The sequence below is a fragment of the Rhopalosiphum padi genome, chromosome 2 (assembly GCF_020882245.1).
Source record: "Rhopalosiphum padi isolate XX-2018 chromosome 2, ASM2088224v1, whole genome shotgun sequence".
Lineage (NCBI taxonomy): Eukaryota > Metazoa > Arthropoda > Insecta > Hemiptera > Aphididae > Rhopalosiphum > Rhopalosiphum padi.
In genome coordinates, this window is record NC_083598.1 from 47,018,814 (window position 1) to 47,038,473 (window position 19,660).

General features: G+C 24.1%; 1 protein-coding gene across 1 annotated transcript; it reads left to right on the forward strand.

Annotated features, from left to right (window-relative positions):
* The first annotated feature begins 575 nt into the window (after positions 1 to 575).
* LOC132921106 (sphingomyelin synthase-related protein 1-like) lies at positions 576 to 18,425 on the forward strand. The gene is made up of 6 exons (XM_060983942.1): positions 576 to 1,121; positions 1,203 to 1,355; positions 7,053 to 7,157; positions 16,424 to 16,793; positions 16,944 to 17,102; positions 17,168 to 18,425. Exons 1-6 carry the CDS (start codon positions 957 to 959, stop codon positions 17,641 to 17,643), a joined length of 1,428 nt encoding a protein of 475 aa, XP_060839925.1. The 5' UTR covers positions 576 to 956; the 3' UTR covers positions 17,644 to 18,425.
* The last annotated feature ends 1,235 nt before the right edge of the window (positions 18,426 to 19,660 follow it).

Sequence of the window (19,660 nt, forward strand, 5' to 3'; positions counted from 1 at the left end):
ATTTGAAAATTTTTTTAACAATTCATAATTTAATGTAATTTTTTCTAAATTGTGGTTTAACACAATTCATATAAACATTGTTTTTATTTAAATAATATGTTTAATAATATAATTAATAATTATTATGTTCGTGATTATATTCTTTGGTCTAACATCACAATTTCCGGTGTATATAATATAGTATATACTATATTATGATCTAAGGAAATTTCATAGAACAGTTAAACCACATTAGAAAAATAATTATAAAATGTTTAGGTAGTACTTGAAATTTTAATGTCAACTACAATTTGCTAAAATAAAATATTTGTTTTATTTCTATTTTCAAAAGTCTTGTACTTTGCATAGATGTATATTATACGTCTATGGTAATTTGTTAAATGATTAAAAAAAAGAAATAAGTGTTATTAGTTATAACCACGGACTAAGATATACTAAATAGTAAATATCTTAAATCGTGGTTATAACAATTTTATGTGTATATGATGTGCGAGCATTGTTTTTCTTTATCATTATAGCGCTATCACGGCTATCAGTAATCATTTTATAATAATCAGTTTGGGTATCACAAATCACATCTTTCATTGAATAAAGTATGCGAGATGCGAATACTATTCGCCGAATAGTATTAGTACACAGTTTACTGGCAGTAGTCGCAGTGGCTTAATATGCATTGTTGCAGTTTTAGTTATTAGTCAACACTCGCTACTTACTAGTCGCTCGGTAGGAGCATTACTGTCTAGTCTTAACTACGTATTGACGTAGTCGTCGTTCTTCGGATTTGATTAGATGTACTGTAAGACTTCATTGTCCTCAATCGTTTATACTTACATTTCTCTAACTTTTGAAGTGCATTAAAAATTGACATTATTACGCGCCATGAGTTTAAAATTAATTTTTTTTATTAAATATTCACATAGTTTGTCTATCAATAGTACTTTTTAAAAAAAGTGATAATGGAACCTGTAGTTAATTGGAATCCACGAGAAGTGTCCAATTGGTTGGAGAAAAAGGGTCATAGTAAATATTCTCGAATACTTACAGAAGATCATTGCATTGATGGCCGTGCTCTATTACTTATCAATGAAGCTGACTTAAAAAGTCCACCTATAAGTATTAATGTATGATTTCTTTGTCTCACATTTCATTGTTGAAAATTACTTAATATGTACTTAATGAGTGTATTTTCATTCAAAATTTAGGTCTTAGGGGATATAAAAAGATTAATGTTGGATATTCGTCAGTTAAAAGTAGAAAATCGACAGACCCTTTTACAACTTGGATTTGATCCTATATCGCTACTTACAAAACCTGTATGCGGTGCACATGTTTATGGAACTCAATTTCGACCAGATGTAAGTGCTTTGTATTCATTATTATTTTTATTTTATTATTAAATTCTAAAAAACATTATTTATTTTTAGTTATTCTCATATTGTAATTTTATATAATTTAAGTAAAATTCTTAAATTCCTAAAAATATCTAATTATTACCTAAGTAGCAATTATTACTAATTATCAGGTTGTTGTAAAACAGTTTTTTAATTCAGTTAACATCCTAATACAAATTAATTAGATCCAATTTGCTACCTGAAATTATCCTCAATATTGAAACTTGAAGCATTTTTTTTTTTTTGTTCTGAGACGTGATGGCACACTTAAAAACACATTGTTGTACAATCAATACATCACTTTGTTCATAATCTAACAGTAATGAATTATCACTATAATTTTTGATATTTTTTTCTATAAGATGTATATTTTAATGTAATTTATGTCCTACTTTGTTCAAACTATTTACAATATCTTCAAAACCTATAGTTAGAAAGTATATATGCTAAATAATAATAGTCTAATTATTATAAGTTATAAACAACCTATTTATTTTCTTTATTGGTGTATTTATTCTTAATTAATTGTTTTTTACTGAATTTTAATTAATCAGAATATTTAAATAATTAAAAATTAATATTATTTATGTGTTACCTATGTATTATGTAAGAAAAATTTTCCATACAAGGATGGTAATCATGGTTTGAGTTATGGGATGCAATTGTGTTAACCAAAATATTAAATTGCTGATAAATGATCTTTTTAAATTCATCTTCACTAATTAAAAAAAAAAACAAGATAATAATTGGCCTAAATTGTATTTATGATATTATATAACAGAGATATATGACTTGAACAATCTAGAGCCAAAATGCTTATAAATACATTTTAAATAATTTGATAATTTTTTATAAATGTGTACCAAAAAAATTTAAGTTCATAACAATAATAAGTACATTTTGATTTTATAAATAAGACATGAGCCATAAGTTGGTCACCCCTGATATAATTATAAATCAATAAACATTTATAGGAATCATAATTAATTTTAATGATCATTTCATTAAGGTTTTTATAGTCCATAGTCTATTTAATTAACTTCTTAGTTACTATTGAATCAGTATTATGATAGATTTATTATGTATATATATATATATATATATGTATAATTGATTCATGTGGTTTATTCTGAGAAGGGAAAAGATGATGTTAAGGGTACCAACTTAAATGCCATGAACATTTTTACATTAAATTATATATAATTTAAGTATATTAATATATTTATGTTTAGGTACATAATATGATATTATCATTTATCACAATTCACAATGTAAACAAAACAAAAAAAGGGGGAAGTAGGTAACTGTTCTGCTGTACAGTTGCACATGTTGAATGTACCTCATTATTGAGTAGGTCACTATAATAGATGTTAATGGATAAATTATTACATACAAAATTACGATTCTGACCAAAGACAAACTATCAGCCTATACATAATATTTTATGATTTATTTATATTGTTTTCATAGTAATCTATTTTAATATTATATAGTAGGTTGAATACATTTTTTCTGAAAGTATTATATTTGAAAAATAAATATCATTCTGTGTTTTATATATAATAATACACGTTAAAAGATTTAAATATTCAAATAATATTTTTAAATTTGTAAAATTTTTATTCTTCGTCAAATATCTAATTTTGTTGAAATTTGAATTTGTAAAAAAAAAGTTGTTTGTATATAATGTTTAGATTTTATTCATTCATCTCGTAGTATAAACTACTTTTAAAGAACTCTTATTAAATGTCCAATCCTTAAGCTATATATATTTTATACATTTTTAACTATAAAATAATTTTCAAATTGTTATGGTTTTGATGAATTTCATCAAAGTTCTAACTTATACTACCTCTAAAAAGAACTGTGACTATATTTCCTGTATTTTTATTTTGTATATGAAAATCTTTTGAAAAATCTTATATTAAATATTCAAGAGTTTTTAACCAACTAATTGACTGAAACTTTTTTTATTCAAATTTTTTGAAACAAAAATAAAAAAATTGGAAAAGGTCTGTCCTGTATATTTGCTCAGAAAGCGTTAATATTTTGAAAATTTTAAGCATCTACAATTGTTGAATTCCACAAAAAAAAAAAAATCACGGTTTTTCCTCATTATTATTTTTCATTACAAAAAAATTATGTTGAGTTTTATAACGAATACGTCAATTTTACTTTTTCTAGTAGAGTAATTCTTTGTTATCAACTTTTGAAGTGTTTTTAGTTTTTGGTATAACACATTGGATTTACATATATAGTTGGTACTTTTGGTGGATCACAGTATACAAGTAAAAATTCCCAGTACTTTTCAAAATAACTGAACAAATCGAATGAAAATTAATAAAATATGGAAAGTTTTACGCTAAAACAGTATTTGACAAAATTAACTCAAAAACAAATGACTGTAGATATTTGAAATTTTTAATAAATGTTTCTACTATTATTTTTTATAAATGATTAATTTTTTTTTCGGTTTTTGTTTCTATAAGTCAAAATTAAAAAATGTTTGATTGGTTTTTCCTGAACATTTAATGCAAAATACTACTAAAAGTAAAGTATACTTTTTAGTTGTATTATTATCTGTATCGATTTTTTTCCGGGAAACTAAAATAGTTAATATAATAATGATTTGGAATAATCATGTCGATTTAAATAATAACTAATTATATATGATATATTTAAAATAATTTCTATAAATTATGTAATTTATTTTTATATAAACGGGAGCGAGTTAAAATATTTTTTTAATTTCTCTAGTAGATAAATAGTTTAATATTTGTGACCTTGAATATTTATAAAATTAGTTTGACATTAATCTAAATTGATTCACTTATTGTATACTACATACATTATAGGTAATAAGTACTATTATAATATAACTAACAATAACTAATTTTAAATTACCTGAGTATGTTTGACCACTTGTTAAGTGCAGGTTGGAATACTGGGTTTAAAATTATTTATTTTTGAGAAATTTGAAAAATGTATTGCAGTGTAGTATGTATATTTTAAAAACAATAGTAAAATATTATAATTACCATATAGTATTTTAATATTATTATAGTAATGTTTACTAATCAAATAAAAATATGTCTGTCGACTTATTTTAGTTAATAAGAGTTAAAACAGCTAATCTTAAAATGAACTTTTGGTGTTAGTTCATACTTTTATTATTAATTATTATTTATATTAGTATAGATAAACATGGTTGTTAATGGGATTATTTATTTGTATTAAACTACTAAATAATAGCAGTACTCTATATTAATAAAATTTAATTGGTATTCACGATTAAACATTCTGAAAAAGGTGAGTTATGTCTGGTTTTACAATCATAGACAAGTTTTTCTATTGATTAAAAATTAAAAATTAATTCTTTCCATTATCTTTTATATTAGATCATATTTTCTCTTCTTATTATACATTTTTGCTTTCTGTTTTTGTGCTAAGTTGTGCTTTATTGTCTGTATTGTATTTCAATACCTATTTCCAATCTTGTGTTGTCTTTCTCTTGTATATCCATTTCACAGTTTGTGTTAAACATACATATGTTCCTCTTAGGTTTCATAAAAAAAAAAAGTCTAAAACATGAATAAATAACTTTGTAATATGATATCATGTTGACCTAAACAACATAGCCTAATTTTGCAATCCATTGTTAAAAATAACTTAATTTTTTCTATCTCACTTAAATTAAAGTACTTTGATTTTTACTTAAAAGATTTATTTTTATCAGCAAAGAACCTAAAAATATGAATTTATCATTGGTATTTACAATTGGTTTATGGATACTATAAGTGTTATGACCAGGACTACGATTTAAATGTAATTTAAAATAGTAAAATATATTAAAAGATATTAAAATATATAATGAATTACCAATATTTTACAAACTATCATTAAGTATAATTAATATGACATAATATTATAATAAATAAATAAAAAGTTGTGTAACACCCTTGATAAAAATACATTTTCCAATGCAGTTTATACTGTAATTCTACAAATGATTAAATATTGGTTCAATGTACAATATAAAAAAAAAAACAGAAATACACGCGATCAAATCTCTAAAACAATATATTAATATAGTCGGATCGTTAAATTGGATAATAAGTACTTGTTGGAAATATTTTCGAACAATAATATAAAAAAAGTGGGCAAGTGGGTATCGCTCTGCTGTATAGTAGTGATGGAGAGTAGGACACTATAATGGATGTGTCAAATTTGAATGCAACGACTGATATTGTTGTATACGAAAAATGATTCTGAACGGAGATGATTTGTCAGTAAATGGTAATTAGCAGGATATATCATATTATTACTTATATTTAAATTGTAATATATTGTTATTTTACGCGATTTCGTAAAAAATTAAATTTCTTAAGCTCATAAATTTTTTTCTTTATCGACGCTAGAATTTTTTTTTACAATTACTTAAAGGAAAACTTATGGATAACCTTGTATTGGATTTTTGAACCTTAAGTATAAGTCACAAAAATTTTATGAATTTTCAAATTCCTTGCAAATTTTTGCGACTTTAATATATTTCGTAAATATTTGAACTTTAAATGCTTATAAACAAAAATTGTGACTAACGATTTTTGATTTTTTTTTACTACGATAAGTTCAACTTATAATAAACCTTGTATTAAATTTTAAAGATTTTTTGGATTGCCAAATTTTTTTTATCGGCATTTTAAGAAAAAAAATTTAAAAAAGTCAAAAATTTCAATTGTCTATAAGTAGCTTAAAAAAATTCTAAATATTTTGAAAATTTAATCGTAAATATATAACGCTAATATAAACATTTGGTGAAAATTTCAAGTATTTACAATGATTCGTTTTTGAGTTACAACAAAATCAAAAAATCGATTTTGTCAAAAAGTGGTTATGCGTAAAAATTCCTGTTTTTCCGTAATTTTTTCAGGGTTTTTCCCGACGATTTTGAAAACTATTGGAAATTTTTTACTTTTGACCCCTCAAAGAGTACCAACTAAATGAATTTTCCTTTTCAAAGAGGGGCCGAAGTCAAAAATCGAAGCATTATTACTACTCCAAAAAGTGATGACAGACACAAAAATAAAAAATAAAATAAACACACATCATTGTAAAATCAATACATTCATCACTCCGTTCAGAATCTAAAAAAATTATATGACATCTTTATAATAAGTTATCAAGCGTACAATATTTTATTTTTGTACCGAATAAACAAGTTAAATACAATAACTACATTTTTATATTCTATGTTTTAAGTATGTTATTAATGAATAATCATTAAAGCTAGTACCAATTTCAAATTCAAATAGTGTTTGGTATTTAAATGTTTAAGCTCTAAGTGTATTATGATCCAGTTAAAACCTAGCTTAATACTCGTAATTTTAATTTAATTTTAATTTTAAACTATACTATAAATTACTTAAAGAACTATCAGTGATTGATTTTTAAATCTAAACACGTGCTGTGAATTTTGTTTTTCGACTACCTACTTCAAATATTAATTTTCAAATTGTTTATCCATAAAATTAGCATTAAAATATAAATTTTTGTTATAAAAATGTATAGCTTGCTCAACATTTTTAATATATAGAAGATGATTAGATCAATAGACCACTAATTTGTTATTTATTACATAAAATGTGTTTTATTCATTTACAGCCATTCAATTTTTATGATGATATACATATGAATCATGGATCTGATGTAACTGCCACGTCTTCCCATAGTTCAGAATTTGAAGAAGATAGACGATTAAAACCTGAGGTAACATTTTCTTCTTCTTATTATTATTATTATTATTATAAGTCATCAGTGATATCTATGGTCATTATAGACACTTAATTTTATAATATTAAAAATTTATATTATTTTAAATTTAAAAAATATTGCAAAATTAATTAGTCTATTTAGTTTTTTAATTTAGATAGAATTACAAAAAAAAATAACTAAAACATTATTCTTTGTTTAAATTTCTTATTTCATCCAAATTTGAACTTAAAATATCTATAAAAAAAAAAAGAAGATATTTATGTATATTTTTTTTAGATATTTTAATTGCAGTATGAATGCTTATAAAAAAAATGATGTATTTGTTATTTGTATCTTAAATAATTTCAGCTATAATACTAACTTATAAGAAACCTTGTATTAATTTTTCAAGGTTTTTGACTGAGCGAAATTTTTTTTATCGATATTTAAAGAAAAATAAATTGAAAATGTTAAATGGCTATAAATGAAAAATATTATTATATTCATAAAATGTGCAGAAAATGCAATGATAAACAATTAGTTTCAAGTTATTCTTTTTTGAAGTATAACTATATTATAAGAATATTGTTATTTTTATGGTGCATGAATGCCATGATTATTAAGTATTCAGTTTTGTCAAACGCTCATAAAAAATATTTGTGGAAATGCTGTCAATATTTTTCTGTTATTCTTTTATTAAACACTTATTTATAATCTTGTATTAAGATGACGTTATACCCATGTGAGTTGTCTCTGTCTTACTGATGTAGATCATAGCAAATTTGCGTTCAGCAGAACACATATTGTGATGTTAGCTTTAATATTAGAGTAAATTTACCTATTATAAAATTTAAAGGTAAGAATATTATCTAGAAAATGTCATATGCTTTTATTGATATTATTCTTACCTTTAAATTTGATAATAGGTATATTAAAGCTAACATCACAAAATGTGTTCTGCTGAACAAAGATAGAGACAACACATGCGGGTATAACGTACTCTTAAATTTTCAAATCCAAGATATGAATATTTAAAAATCATATGAATATTTTATATAACAAAATAATATAATTGATAATTTTGATAAATTTCGTAAAAATTTGAACTTTAAATGTGTATTATAAATTATTATTACTATGTATTTATGATATTATTTTTATTAGTAAATAAACAGCTTTTGAAAAAACTTTTGTTAAATTATAAAATTTTTTACTCAACTTAAAAATGTCATCAAACCGAAATCAAAAAAAATTATCAATATAAATAATAGTTATTGAACATTTTAAAAACCCTACAGTTATTCATTTCGGAGTTGTAACAAAATAACCTAATATATTTTTTGTTATTTATAGTCATGTTGAAAATTAGTTGGAATTTTTTACTTTTAACCTCTCAAATTAGTACCTACCAATTAGATCCATTTTTCTAAAATTCTAACAGAATTAATACCGAGTTATAAATGTATACATTTTTACTACTCCTAAGAGTAATGAGTAGATGTTAGACGTAGAAAAAAAAATACAAAAATTAGTAAAGAATTATCATTGTAAAGTTAGTTCATTCATCGTACAAAATCTAAAACTAAAACCGTTTTTTAAATTTCAAACGTTCACAAAATAAATTATCAAACTACTTCTCAAATTTTTATATTTTTATGGTAAACAAAACGTATTTATTGACGTTATCGAAATAAAACTAAAAAAAAAAATCAAAATCTTAGAAAACTATATCATGCATATACAATGGTAATATAGAAATTTCATGAAAATTTTAAGCATTTAGGTATATAGACTACAACAAAATAAAAAAATCTATTTTGCGAAAAAAATCCTCCTACAATAACTAAAACAAATACAAGAACTTTTATTTTGTATCTCTCTTCTTTCAATTGATCCACATCTATCATCAAAGATACATTTTCTTGTAGATAAATAAAAATGTTTAATTAACCAAAAACAAAATTAATTAGCAATTTATACGGGGCGAACCAGAGAAACGGTATAATTTGAAATAATTTTCACAAACGTCTAAAAAGATTATTTTCAATATTTATTGTCCAAAACATAAAGTACATAATATGCTTTCAAAGTTCAAAACACTAAATCTTATGTTTGGAAAATAATGTCAGAAAGATGGTATCCGTTTCTCTGTATACATTCCTGATATCGTACGTTGAAGTTTTGTATATGATTTGCGTGTGATTTTTTCTTTTGGGACTATCTTGAAAACAAAGTGGTGTACACTGTACAGTACTTACCCAAAAACATTTCTCCAGTTGAAGATAAGAATCAAAGAAGAATTTTTTTTGATTCCCATGGAAATATTTAGACTGTATAAATATAGAGGGTTATGCAAAACCTCAATGCACAATTCCAGGAATGCTTACAAATAGGAATGGACATACGGACACCATCTTACTTATACTATTTTCAAAACTTGAGATTTTAGTGTTTTGAACCTTGAACGGCATATTATGCGCTTTATGTTTTCCATAATAAATATTTAAAATAATCTTTTTAGACGTTTGTTGTGAGAGTTATTTCAATTTTTTCTGTTTCTCTGATTCGCTCTGTATAACTATATAATTATACATTGTACATAATATATGTCAACCTACCTAGATATAGTTGTATAAATAAATTATTATATAATATAATACCAATAATATAAATTATATCATAGAAATAAATCAATATAATGTATATAATATTTGTTTAGTTCATAAGTGTGTTCAAAATTACATTTTACGCTGCCAAGATGCTGCAGATTTTTTAAAATTATATTACCAATAAAGTATATATATATCCGAAGGTAGACTACCTACTTAAATTCTCTGTTAACCATCTGAATGTATTTTAGATCAGTGACGTTTTTTAAACGACGTTTGCCTAATGCAATTGCCAAGCCCTAGAAATGTATCTTGGGTTTTAAAAATTAAAATGTGTGTAGATCATGGATGAATGTACAATTAATTATACAATCTATATAATCAATTAATAATTATATAACATTTTTGAAAATTTTCTAAATTAGCATACAGTTTTAAAATATACATTATGTGGCAGTAGCGTTAACCCCCCCCCCCCTCAAAAAAAAAAGTTGTAAATACGCCACTGGTAAGAGGTAGCGGGTCATACTTTACTTAGGGTTTAATGGTTTAAAATATGCTTGCCATGCCACTGTTATAATACTATAATAGATTAAAAATTATGTGCGCTGATAAACGAAAAGTTATCATATCAATATCATTTAACATTTTATTTTAACACATGCTGTTTTTATTTATTCTAATAAATATTAATTACAAGCTATTTCCCAAATTATGATAACAATTGTTAATACCTATCCCTATAAAGATAAAAAACATGACGTAATTCTATTAAATATACTAACTTGTTTTTATAGTTTTTATATGCATCATATTATTACTATATTCATACAATTTCAAACATGTATTAGGTTTATTACTCGTATGTTTATAAAAACTTTTAAACTATTTTTTTTTAGTTTTGAAGTCGTTTAGTATAATAAAACAATAATATTTATCTTCTACATATATATTAGTATGACAATATTATGGTTTGACCTTTACCAAATAGTTATTGATTTATATGTGATTACTGATTGTATATACATTACCCAACTATGTACACCGATTAAAATACAAAGCATATTTGGTAGGTAATCATTTGGATTGATTTTGAAATTTGAATAGACAAATAATTCGACTTATCTATTATTAAATGCACAATGTACATCATGACATAGGTACACAAGCCTTTTGTTATCCCACATACTCTATAACCAACATATTTTTCTTAAATATACTTGACAAAAAATAATAGTATATTTATATAATTACTTCAGTTTTTTAATTATATTTAAATATGACAAGTTTGAACTTCTGAATATTCCGTAATAATTATTAATCTGATAAATCCTCATCATTTTTACTCAACTAATAATATATTATGACGTAATAAGTGATAATGAAAATTACATGTGTGTTACAGTTAACCTTGAGTGCAAGCGTGTAAAGTATAAATAAATATATGTTACGGTAAAAGTACTCACATAGGTAAAACTTACAAAACACAATGCTAGTATTTCGGATTTTTATTTTTACTCATCGGTTAATCCTATCAAATAATTTTAAATTATTTACAATTATGTTGGTTTTTTTTGTGAATGTATACTACATGATAAGTAATTGAAAAAAAATATTCGATATTTTGCTCTGAGGTGGTTTCTAATAGTAAATTGGGTCTAGATTATACTTTGTAAAGGTTAGCATTCCCAATTTTCTTATTCAAAATAACAGGGAAAAAACAATTAACTAAGAAAAACCGACTATTTTTTACGCAAAACCAAGTTTTAACAAAATCAATTGGTTTTTAACTAAAAAAAAAAAAATAACTAGATAGGTAAAATTTTTAGTTAGTTAATTAATAATTAGCTTAGTTTTTATAAAAAGAACATAGTTTATTATATTATATTCAACTTATTCAAGATCAATTTGATTCTCAGTTATATAAGAAGTAAGAACATATTAAAATATTATTAAAAATAAAAACCTTTTTTGTTTTAAAATTAAAATTGTCTTCATATTTTTTAAATATATACACCCCCTCCTCCCATAATCTGTTTATTCTACTTCTACAAATAATTTATTTGAAATTATAATAGTTTTCTGATGTCAAATAAGTTTGGTAAGTTGAGAAATACATAATTATTCATTATTACCATTTATCATACTCCGCTATTGTCTATTCGTCGATATTTACTGCACTATTATGTCCGTCAAAATGTTATATTATATATAATTTTTATATAATTTCAAAATTTCAAAATAAATAAATTATTATTATTATTAAGCAATTTAACTAATATCTAAATTCAATTTGTAATATGTATTGATTTTACTATGATGTGTGTGTTTTTTTTATTATTTTGTGTGATGTGTGACGTGTGTGTTATCGTATTCCGAATAATAAAATTTACTTCAATTTCAACTATGAAGTTAGTTTCTGGTGGAAAATCTATTATAGTTCATAAGAGGGTCAAATATTCTATAGTAGGTGCTTATTTTTTTAATACATAGTTGAAAAAACCAACAAAAAAATGAGCCACACAGTTTTTTCGATGAAACTAGAATTAAGGCTCGTATGACTAATAAGATACCGTTATTATTAACTATTTAGAATGTTGAAGTTTTTTGAACTCGCCTGTAGTAAACTACGGAATTTAACCGGTTGTTTTATGCAGTTTATAGCACATGTTTTTCTCGCTGTTTGGATACGTGTTATAATAATACGATAATGAAGTATATTTAATTTTCACTTAATGATGATTATTTTATTTTATTATCAGATTTCAAAACGTACCTATATAATATTGTATTGTGATACAACTATAAAATATCATATAACGATATACTTCTACCAAAAGGATTAATATAAATAAACACCTGTAAATATTGATATATGATATTATGACTAAGATCATAATTAATAACTCTTGTTTATAACTTTTATTATTAATCGGACGGTAGTATTTATTTTACAAACACTTAAGGACACCTGTTTTTCTAACTATCACAATAATATGATACGTTCAGTACTGAATAAATATCATGTTGTATGCATGTGTTACGGTCCTCTTAAATTACTATTTAATAGTTGACCATGTATAAGTTATTTATGAAATACAATTAACTTGTTCTGTATATTTTTCAAGTACAAGTGGTTCAATATTATACGAGCTCAACGAATGTAGTGGGATTGTGTAGATTTTTAAAAAAATATTATGTATTGAATTTTTTTTTATTTTAACTGTTACAACTTATGAGGAATCTTGTTTTAGATTTTCAAAATTTTTGACCAAACTTTGGAATTTTTATCAACATTTTTAGAAAGATAAAGCTAAAAAAAAAAATGTCAAATATCTATAAAAAAAAAAACTTAGAATTAGTATTTAAATATTTTAAAAATATTATTATTCATAAAAATTTATTATTTGGGTAACAAATAAATGTTTCGAGTTTCTACAATGAATAATTAATATATTAAAATAACAAATATCGCCTGATTATAAATCATTCAACCGCGGACGATTTCAAAATAGATCATGTTAAAATTTAGTTTATAATACTTGTTGTATGTTTATAATATACATATTAAATAATAAAAAAATTTTCTATGGAAAGTAGATCCTCAAAGGTGAAGTAAATTTTTAGTAGATCGTGACCAAAAAAAGTTGGCCACCCCTGTATATAGTTTACCTATATGACTTTACGCTACTCTTTTTTTTTTAAATTCCGATAAAAAAAAAATTCCAAGAAAATTTGTATTACTTTATCAAATGTTTGGTGTTAAAAATAATTGTATTTTTAATGTGATCATATTATTTTGTATTTTTGAAATTTTCTAATTACAGTAAGAACTAAGAACAATTTATGTAGAACTTTACCAAAGTAATAATTTTATCCAATTTTATAATAAAAACCACCCTCAACATTAATAATTAAAGCAATTATAATATAATAGCATAGCAAATATTGCTCCAAAACGTTTTGACCGACGCAAAAATAAATAAAAATAAAAAACTTATCGTATAAAACCAATTCATTTATTGCTCCGCTCAGATAATAATTTATATTGATACTATGATAGCTTCTCAAAGTCTCGAATCCCCAACTCTAAGAAAATAGAAATGTCATGTTTTTAATTCTAAATGCAGCTATATCAGCTGCATAAATTACATGTATACTATATACACTATATATTGTGTACAAATAAAGGTACCTACTAAAATTATAATACCCATTGGCGAATGATGGTTAACCCACGCATGGGTAAGAATAAACTAAATGGGTTGTCTTTATTGGCATGTCACCGGAATATCAAAATTGCCAAATTAAGTCTGATGCACGGAAAAATTTTTTTAGATAGATTGACCATTTTTAAAGTTAGTTCTACTTTAAATTCTAGTTATATATGTGACAACCATATAATTAGTTGATGTCGCTCAATAATTATAGTTGACTATATTGTAATTTTAATAATAATTATTTGGTTGGATTAACCAATTTTTAGTTGTCACAGCTATTTATTATGGTAAAATGTATTGTGATATAAACAAAAATTTAGGTTAGATCAACCAATTTTTAGTTGTTTCAACTATTCATTCCAGTGGCGTATTTAGGGGGAATGGGGGATAGATTATTAATTTATAACATTGTGATATCGATGGTAAGTTAACTCACTTAAAAATTAAGATATCAATAAAAGCTTATGAAATGCCCTAGACAATATTATAAACCTTTAAGTTTAATAATAGGTAGATTGACCCTAATATTAAAGCTAACATAAAATTGAATCTGCTGAACGCAAATTTGCTATGTCTTACGTTCGTATAAGACAGAGATAACACATGCGGGTATAACATCCTCTTAAGTACAGAATCTCATCATTTTATGATATATTATATGTTATTATATATGTATATTAGTGTATTTATTTATGTTAAATTTCTGAATTTTAAAAATTGTCATGAACCATGGTAAACCGACTTTTGTAGAATTGTTATTAGATTTATTAGAATATTAATTACTAAATAACTATCGAACTGTATTACTTAATTCTTAGATTTTATAAGCTAACATATAGAAGTTTATATAGTATTTATATTATTGATATTTGATGTACTACTTGTTTAATCAAACTCTTACACACTCTCTTCGCCATGCAGTTTGAAGAGAAATTTGCAGAGAAATCTATAAAATAAATCTATTTCCTATTTTATAATATAATATAATATAGCATATACTATTAATTTTTAATAAAAAAAAACCAATAAATCATAAAAACTAGACGATTAGAAAAGTGTCTTCTTCAATAAATTAAGCTTCTCGAATGCATATTTTTTATCAAAGAATAATGTACGAGTGGCAAGTAATTAAAAATATTAAATATTTAATCATTTAATGCATATACAATTTTTACTTAACAGAGTTTAAGAGTTAAATTTTTGTGTTTTTAACGTTATTGATCATATTTTTTAAATGTATTTTAACGTACATTTTTATATTTATATTAATTAATGATTTAAATTTCAGTGACTGGTGATTACAGACTCGTGCATTAGTGCTTGATTGATTGGATATTTGTGATTTTTGAATGAGTTACGAAATACACATTTATAAATATTTAAATTTCCTATATTTTCATAGTCGTAGTAATATTAAAATAATATACTATATATATAGTTACTTAAAAGTATAATATTGTATTCATGCCATGTTAATAATAAAATAAAATTGTTTTGTATTTTTATTGGTAGATACACAATTGTTTATATTTTATAAAAAATGGGAAATTTTTCCAAAATTACAATTTTGATTTGTAAATTCTAAGAAACGATTTTAAGTTATTTTCAATTAATGTTCTAAATATTTTCACTATTTTTAATTTATTTTATCAGTTATTATAACTTCATGACCATAGATTTAAATCTACTCTCGTTTTTTATTTTTTATTTAGACTTTAAGTACTAGATTTAAAATGTTATTTGTATCAATGAATTTAGCATTTTAACCGTTGGTATAATTACTATCTGTTGTCTTTATTCGTAGTGTATTGGATTTTAGGTTGTATCAAAATTGAAAATTCCAGTTAAGACTTGAATAATTTGATAATATTTCTTAACAAATAAATAAATTATAATTTGATGCCTTAAGAAAATATAACTATTATTAGTTATTTTTAATTATATAATAAAGCTTCCTATAATAATACCATAACATATCTATTATACTTATACATCACACAATCACAATTACGCATCGATAACGATTAACGAAATATAACGTATATAATATATATGTCCACATGTATCACAGAACAATAGAACAAGACGTGTACATTGTACGTTGGTCATATAGTAGTTAGTAATTATAGTTCAAACGTAAACTCTTAAATAAAATGAATTATCATATTCTAATATTATATAATATATTTCTGATCTCTCTAGTCTTAGCAAAATAGTACATACCTAATTATTCAGCATAATACCATCCATTCTTATAATTTTTATGTAGCGGCAAACCACAGCCGTTCAGAACCCCCCCAACCAATCCTAATATTAAACGCAAGTTTTGGTGTCACTGCACACTTGCCACCTTTATATACAATAATATAAATTGTTATGCGCAGTGCTTGTTCAACCTTTTACTTTATACGCATTATTCTCATAGTTTTGTTTAATTCGTTTGTTTCTACAGATATGGAAAGCTCTTATTGCGATGGGCTACCTGTTCACTGTAACGTGGATTACGGCGTTCGTCATGGTGATCGTCCATGATCGCGTGCCTGATATGAAGAAATATCCCCCGTTGCCCGACATTTTCCTGGACAACGTGCCTTACATCCCTTGGGCATTTCATATGTGTGAACTGACAGGCACCGTGTTGTGTTTCGTATGGCTCGCCGTATTGGTCTTCCACAAGCATCGTTTCATATTGCTGAGGCGGTTTTTCGCTCTTTCGGGTACAGTCTTCCTGTTACGGTGCATCACAATGATTATAACTTCCTTGTCCGTGCCGGGGACACATCTAGAATGCACACCACGGAAGAAACCAGCGTATCTAGATGGTATATAATTATAATCAATTGCCATATTTTTTCTTTAAAGGACTTTAAAAACAATACTGTAGGTTGTAGCATTCATTTCAATAATTCTTTCTCTAACCTGAAAAAGGTTTTTTTATAAATTTATTTTATCAATATTACTTCATATTATAGATGGAAATTTTTTGGGTGAAATGGTGTACAAAATGCAACAAGCATATGTGATATGGAGAGGAGCTGGCATGTCGATACAAGGAGTTCGTACTTGTGGCGACTATATGTTCAGTGGTCATACGGTGGCATTAACCATGTTAAACTTTTTCATAACTGAATGTAAATATTTATTTTTTAACTATTTATTATAGTGTTTTTCTATACTAAATATTATTTTTTTACAGACACTCCACGTGACATATATTTGTTACATACGTTCAGTTGGCTCTTAAATATGTTCGGTATATTTTTTATACTTTCGGGTCATGAACATTACTCCATTGATGTATTCATCGCCTTTTACATTACGTCAAGATTATTTCTATACTACCATACATTAGCTAACAATCAAGCATTGAGCAACAACGTTGATTCTTGTCGAACGCGAATTTGGTTTCCATTGTTTAGTTTCTTTGAATCTTCATGTAGTTGCATGGTACCAAATGAATATGAATCGTTGACAGAAATTGCGGAAAATCTTGCGTGTTCAACTTACAACAACTATTTAGTCATTAAATCAGCTATCAAAACTCAGATTTTGCTATTGCGGGCACTGCCGTCCAATCAAACAGTACAAATTGGTCCAACTTCTTTAGTTGGCGCACGTGCAACAATCAGGTCAAGAACACCGATTGTTTTGATTAAGAAAAAAGATAAATAATCCAGAATGCAAACGTGAACGCACATATTTTTTGTCTCGTTATAAATTCAAAAAGTTGATTTTTTAGATCGATGCACAGAGTATATACTTATATTTATATTGAATTAAAAATAATTATTAAACATTGAATTTTGTGATATAAATGTAATATTTGGAAGACTATGAGCCAAATATGATTATATTTTATTATTATTCATTTAGTTATATTCATCATTATATTGTTATCATATTGTTGTATGAACAACTTCTTAATCACTTCCATTTCCTCGGTAGTGTTTAATAATTTTCTAATTCTATACATGATTCCTACTACTTCATTTTTTTTTTATATAAAACAAAAATATTAATGATACTATTAGATATTTTTAAATCTGTTATTTTTTAAATTTTTTATTATTTGTAATGAATTCCTATAAGTAATAATTCCTAATTAGTAGTTATTTTATTGTATATTTTATGTTAATGAAAAAGTTTACTGGTCTTCTTAGTAGGCACCTAAAATATATTTTACTACATACTTAAAATTTAGTTATTTTATCATAAACCAGTCATCATCAACAATATATTTAATATTTCTACTAAATGTAAAAAAATATTTTACCAACAAATAAGTATGTATGTTGTTTATGTATGTTGTTAAATATTATATACATGATATTATATTCATACATCAAAATGAATATTTTTTTATTTTTCTGCTACTTTTCCAATTCAATTGTTTATTTTAATATTATACTTAAGCAATTTGAATGATAAATAAATATATTATTTTCAGTATATTATATTATAACATTTTATTATCAAGGCGCTCGCCTTAGATGTCATTTTACCCCAAAAAATGCATTATAAAAATAATGAGCCTGTCCTGAAGAATCAATCAAATTTTATTAATATATATATATTTTTTATTAATTGAAAGAAATATTTTACAGCCTGCATTAAACTCCCTTTTTTCAATATTTTAATCTCAAATTTTGTTATACTTTTAAAAAAAAAGGCAATTTCAAACCTTTTTCAAAACATGTTATATAATATTTTAGTATTATTTGTATTTACCATTATTTTAAATTAATATTGGAATTGGAATTCTATTTTATCTGTAAAATGTAACAGTTATATCAACTTTAAAGTATGAATTTATAAAAAAAAATAGTTGTCACATTAAAAAATGTTATAACATACATAAAAGTAATAATAATAAATTACTCATTTTTGAATATTGAGTCATTTGATGCATGCATAGATCTCTATATAGTCTCTACCATTCTTATTTCAACTGAATTTTGTTCAAAGATGAATCACCATATTGATTCACATATTATAACACATTTTTAATTATTATATGTTATAATTAGGGCTGGGATTTGAATGTAATAAAAAACCAAAAATATATACATAAATATGTAATTAAAATGGCCAAAATATGTAGTATAAAATAAAAAAAATGTAAAATTATGTTAACGTGTAAAATTAAAATTTAATTCTAAATAATTTTTGAATAATATATATATATACAATTGATCGTTTTTAATTTCTAATCAAATTAGTTTAAAAAATATAAAATACAATGATATTGTCACGACCACGCAAACGCAAGTACTGACTCTGTTGAAAATTGCTAAATATATTTTGTCTAATAATTGTTAAATATTAAGAAGTACAAATGTACAATCTAAGATCATTAATGTATAGTTATCAAACAGAAACAAAAAATATAAACTGTAATCAAGTTTAACTAATACTTTCATATGGTACTTATTTCCTGTATGCATTATTCACTTACAATTTTTACGAGTACTCTAATTATTGAAGTCTAAATGTATAATACTACTAAACCACCCAAATTGTCAAAATTTACGAAATATGTAAAAAAAAAAATCCAAAAATTTTACAAATAATGTTAAAATATGTATTTAAGACGAAATATGTAAAAATATGTAAAATAAAATATATCTTATTTTATTACAAATCACGTGAAATGAATTTATCATTTGCAATACTTAATTTATCATGTTTT